A 5,547-nucleotide genomic window follows, 5' to 3' on the forward strand; every position below is an offset into this window, starting at 1 on the left:
ATTCCTGCAGTGGTGAGGCCATGCCTGTCAGTCTTAGTATTAAAAAGTAGATTAAGAACATGGGAAAGGCCATACCAGGTCAAATCAAAGGTCCATCTAGCCTGGCATCTTCTTTCACAGCGATATAAAAGCAGAAAGAAGATAAAAGTAGAACAAATTATATTTGCCCTAAATACTATCCCAGACTTCCAACAAGTTATAGCTTAAAGGGTTTCTGGAACAGAATTTTCTACCTCATTTTAAAGTATGTGCATTTAAAAAAAAAAATATTGTTTACTTTGAACGTGCCACCTGCTAGCTTTGTCTGATACCCCTGGTTCCTGTACTGGAAGAGACGAGAAGTATTTGCTCTCTAGTCCCCATCTCAATACACTCATGATTTTATAAGTTTTAAGGAAGGGAGAGAGGGAAGGAGGGAGAACAAGGGTTGGAGGAAACAGTATAGCAGAATCTTTAACAGGTCTGATATTTAGGCAATTCAAATTTAGAAAATACCAGCATGTACCAACACCTGAGACTGACACAACACTCAGGCAAACCAGAGTGCCTTGCACCAGTGTACATCTTCACAGTGTCCATATCCTAGCTGTTGTCACTGCTCAGACTAAGTCTCTCCATCGTTGGAACTTTTATCTGCTCATTTTTCACTGCCACGTTATTTTTTAGAAATCACAGGTATTGTGGCAGCATCACCACAACTAGTCTTGCAAGCACAATTCTGTAGTGCTCCTGAAACCTGTGTAAGGATAAGACCATGCAGTGTCTCATGTGGTCCGGAATAATTTCTTGGAAGTCTTTTGTACACACTGTACAAATGGACTTTTAGGATAAATATGGTTCAATATAGCAGTGAAACTTCCTGCTCCAGGGTATAAAAGTTATATAGAAAATAGATACTATGTCTTTTTATAAAATGCTTGCAAATTAGTAGATACTCTTAAATAGATATTCTTTAAGTCTCCTCAAACAATATATTGTTATTCTCATATACACTTTTTTAGGCAATCTGGAAGAGGAACCAACTTAGACTGCACTGATATACTCAAGATGAAATTTTAAGAAGAGACATAAGTTAATTATGTATTTTTGTTGTGTTCTGAGTTGTTTTGGATAGTGATTCTAGGGTTTGCATGAATCAAGACTGCAGAAAATAGTCTGTAATTTTGATGAATTACTGATGTTTTTCCTGTCCCAATTTCTCTCATCAGTGTTGCTAGTAACAATCCTTGTAGTGGAAGGGATTGCCGTTGCACAGAAGACACAAGGTACAATTCTGATTTGATGATTTTATTTTTTTTTTTAAATGTAACAGTTTTATAATGTTTAATTCAGCAACATAATAAAAAGTATTTGTGTTCAGGTGTTAATAGCTCTTGAATTACCATTTGACCAAAGCCATCCAGTCACAAAGAACATGGAAGTTCACTTAGTTAAATTCTGTGGGTTTAGATCTCAGAGGTGGGAAAACACCACCAAAGAAATTCATGTTTACTGTATCTGACAACAAGCTTTTCAAATAGTCCACCCACAAACATTTCTGAAGCCTGCTGAGTGGGGAAGGCATCAGTTTCACAAACCATATTTTCTCTTATGTGGGATCAACCCCCATTTAGGAGAGAAAAAATTCTTGAACTGACACCTACAGAATTTCTTTGAACAACTTCTGCAGGAGAGACTAAGTTTTCACCCCCATAAATCAAAAAAGCTGCCAAGATACCAGGGGAAGGTGATGCAATTTACTGGAGACAGCTAAGACCTGTATCAGCATGGATTCTCTCTCAAAGGCCTGCAAAGAAAAACTGCATAAATATAAATAACATTATGAGAGCATCTCTGTGAGCTTTAGGAAAAATCTAGCAGATGCCACATACCCTGTCTTATTCTCTCCAGCTCTGCTGATTTCAAGGAGAAAGACCAAGGGTACTTAAGGAGAAAGTCAGAGAGATCATACTATTCCCAACTGCTTTCTCCTTGGATAAAGAAATCAGAACAAAGCTCCTGTGAATGGTCCAGCATGGTGCACTAGTTTAGTAAACTGCATAATCTCAGTCAGGGAGCATATTTCCCTGTACATCTAGAAGAGAACTGATCTTAAATGAGGCCCTTACCTACTAGTGCAATCTACCCGTTGCTCATAATTCTGTTAACTACCATTGCTGTATTGAGTGTGTTTACATACTATAATTCATTCTGTTATAAGGATTCTCTATTCCAACAGAGTATTGTAAATAGATATTCAACCTAAGGGCCATACAGTATACTCTGGAATCAGCTTTTATTATTTTTGCCCCTACAGATGTTTTGGATTATAAGGAATCTCCACAAGAATGGAGAAGACATAAGCCATAAAATCATGCTGCCATATTGGCAGCCACTGTGACTATTTGACTTCGAAAGAAAAGTGTCTTCTTTCATAGGATATGCATTATGTCAGTGTTTTACTTTTGCAAAATCAAATTTGCATGCTTGCAGGACAAATTTATTTTATCGCTTTTTTTTTCACTTAAGGTGGGCAAAATATTGGAGTGAATCGCATTCCTCCTACCCAGTGTGACAACTGGGTACGCACAAGTAATGGAGGACACTTTGCTTCACCAAACTACCCTAACATGTACCCACCAAATCAAGAGTGCATCTATATCTTAGAAGGTATATGCTGTATTTCTGTTGTGTTGTAAACTTACTGTTAAATAGATGATCTTAGACTGTTAAAACTGTGTCATTTTACTGTAGTGTCAAGTACCGTATAGCCATATTGATAATATAATCAGTTCTGTAGTCATTTGGCTGAACAAGAAGCTAACTATGCTCTCTGAAGTAAAAATAACAAATGAATAGAAAATGCAAACATTCAGGAATTAGCTATATAGAATAAGACATACCATTACAGCCAGTAAAAGCAGCATCAGATCCACTGTAATCTGTGATGGGGCAGAACTATTACGACAAAAATTGTAACTTGTTATCCTAATATTGCTTCCAGTATTGCTGATAATAAACTGCAAAAGATGGTTGAAGACTATCTTCAGCATTTACCAGACATGTTGTGTTGTTCTGTCCCACCAGCAGAAAATCTATGCTGTCCTTTATTAATAAAAACGACACATCTGACAGCCATAGCATTGTGCTAAAAATATGGAGATTTTAGCACTGCTGAGGTTACAATTAGAATAATGTGATGAGAAAAAAAAATTTCATTAACCAGAATAAAACCACATTCTAATGAGAGTGTCTTGGATAAAGGCTGCAAGACTTGGGACACTAATTATTTTTTCCTCTTATTAGAATGCACCCAAAACCCACTGAAGTCAGCTAAAAATGTTAGCTCAATCATCAGATTCATATCAATTAATTGAAATATTTCAAGTAATACATTTCAGTGAGTTTTTATTCGTACTGTATAGTTGTGGTTCATCGACATCCTCATTTCGGTTTGTATGCGCGCACACCTGAAGTTTTGCATCTTCCCTGCAAGTGAAGGCACTGGAGAGTAGATCCATCCAGCTTCAGAGTGCCATCATACCAGGTCTGCTGCTGGATCTCTGTTGTGTGAGGAAATTTCTATGGGGCACAGAGTCAGTTTCCACATCTCTGTCCTCACAGTCCTTACACAGAAACATTAGGGGTACCTGAGTGAGACCGAGGTCCTCCACAATTTCTAGATAGGATGCAGTCCTTCCTACAGACCACTGCCTACACATGCAAACAGCTACAGATGTTTTTAACTCATGTGTAAGGCATGAAGTCTAAACAGACTGTTAGAAACAAAAAGTAAATCTTACTTGCATTCAGAAGAAGTAGACAGCACGTGATTCTTTACTGCTGTCATTCCAGATACCAGTTAGTATCTGAAGCTCATGTAGCTCAATAGATGACGAGAAAACAGTAAAGCTGTTCACACAAAATAAACGCTCAGTTCCAAACTACACATATGAAAGTCTTGTCACAAAGTAGCCATAGCTGCCTCTCATATAAGGATTTAAGGATCTGATCCAAAACTTGATGTGAGGCTGTGGCTAGTTCAGACTTGACAACATCTGTAGTAGCCTACATATTAACAAAATATGTGAAGCATTTACACTCTTCTGAATGTTCTAATAAAAATTGTCTCCTGCCAATGGATCTCCAAATTTGGGCTTATTGTTTAGGAGATGTACCAGTGAATAGTTCTTCATATCTTTTCTACTCTTTCCTGCATCCTGCAATGTTTTGTCCTTTTTTCCATACTTTGCTTTCACAGAACACTGGCTTTAATTTGTATCTTAATATTAAACGTTGTTTGAATACCTTTGCATATATGTTAATATCTGTTACATGTGCTGCATTAAATTTATGTTATTTCTGAACTTTCAAGAATAAAGATCAGCAAACAAACAAAAAAACTATTAAAAAGTATCTTCTATGCAATAACGTTTAAAATTTTTTTTATTACAGTGTATCTGAGTTTTTGTATCAGACTGCCAGATGTATTTTAAGAAGTGTCCAGTTTCTTCTGTCCTGCTGTTCTGGAGGCCTGTCTCTTATTTCATGTCTCCATGTGGTTTTTCAATACAGATCTTCATTTAACATTTTGCTTGATTTTTGTATGTCTAGCGGCTCCACGGCAAAGAATTGAGTTGACCTTTGATGAACCTTATTACATAGAGCCCTCATTTGAATGTCGGTTTGATCATCTGGAGGTTCGAGATGGACCTTTTGGTTTCTCCCCTCTCATTAATCGTTACTGTGGTCTGAAAAGTCCTGCACTAATTAGATCAACAGGGAGATTTATGTGGATCAAGTTTACTTCCGATGAGGAGCTGGAAGGAAAGGGATTTCAAGCAAAGTACTCGTTTATACCAGGTAAAGATGCCTAAAATTCTGACCAAATTAATAACCATCTGCTCCCATTGAACTCTGTGGATGTGTTTTGCTGGCAGTTTAAGAGCTGTATTTTATCATGTTTATGAATGCAAAGTGACAGTGCAATAGTTACAGTCTCAGTCCTGCTAATCCTACAGCATACCTGACTAAAAAATTGACTGAAGGAAATTACAGGTCTGTAGTTTCTAGTGAAGAACTTGGTGGTCCTTGTTCATGCTGAAGGCCTTAGCAACTCCCTTCTTTGTACCCAACTTGTACCAGTTTCACCAGTGGTAGTAATGAAAAGTGAATTTAGGTAGACAAATAGCTGTATTATTCAGGACCCTGTCTTCTAGGAATGTGAGGCACTGACAAAAATAACTTAAGCAAATCTACAATAGCACTTCCAGCCAGATGAAAAACATTTTAAATCTCCATTCTGAAAAGCCATAGGAAACATTTATACTGTCCAAGCGTCAGCTCTCAGTATAGATTCATTCAAACCACAGGCTCAGGCAACAGAAATGTTCTTTGCTCAAAGTACTGTGTAGTTTACAGGATATGAAGGAGAGAATAATATATTGACAGTGCCTTTAGACAAACAAAAAATAGATCTTTGCCGTGGGACCACTTAAAACCAGCAAGGCATTCTTTTTACAAGAAAATTTGACCTGATGTCCTTGCACAATGCTTGACTCCTCTGCT

At 37.3% G+C, this 5,547-nt stretch overlaps 1 protein-coding gene across 1 annotated transcript; it reads left to right on the forward strand.

Annotated features, from left to right (window-relative positions):
- Positions 1-2,508: 2,508 nt before the first annotated feature.
- LOC103777473 (neuropilin and tolloid-like protein 2) lies at positions 2,509-4,842 on the forward strand (the record flags this gene model as incomplete). The annotated part of the gene is made up of 2 exons (XM_008945028.1): positions 2,509-2,649; positions 4,594-4,842. Coding segments are annotated over 2 exons (390 nt in total), but the record flags the coding sequence as incomplete, so codon positions are not given.
- Between the last annotated feature and the right edge of the window lie 705 nt (positions 4,843-5,547).

Source organism: Merops nubicus, unplaced genomic scaffold, assembly GCF_000691845.1.
Source record: "Merops nubicus isolate BGI_N331 unplaced genomic scaffold, ASM69184v1 scaffold52757, whole genome shotgun sequence".
Classification (NCBI taxonomy): domain Eukaryota; kingdom Metazoa; phylum Chordata; class Aves; order Coraciiformes; family Meropidae; genus Merops; species Merops nubicus.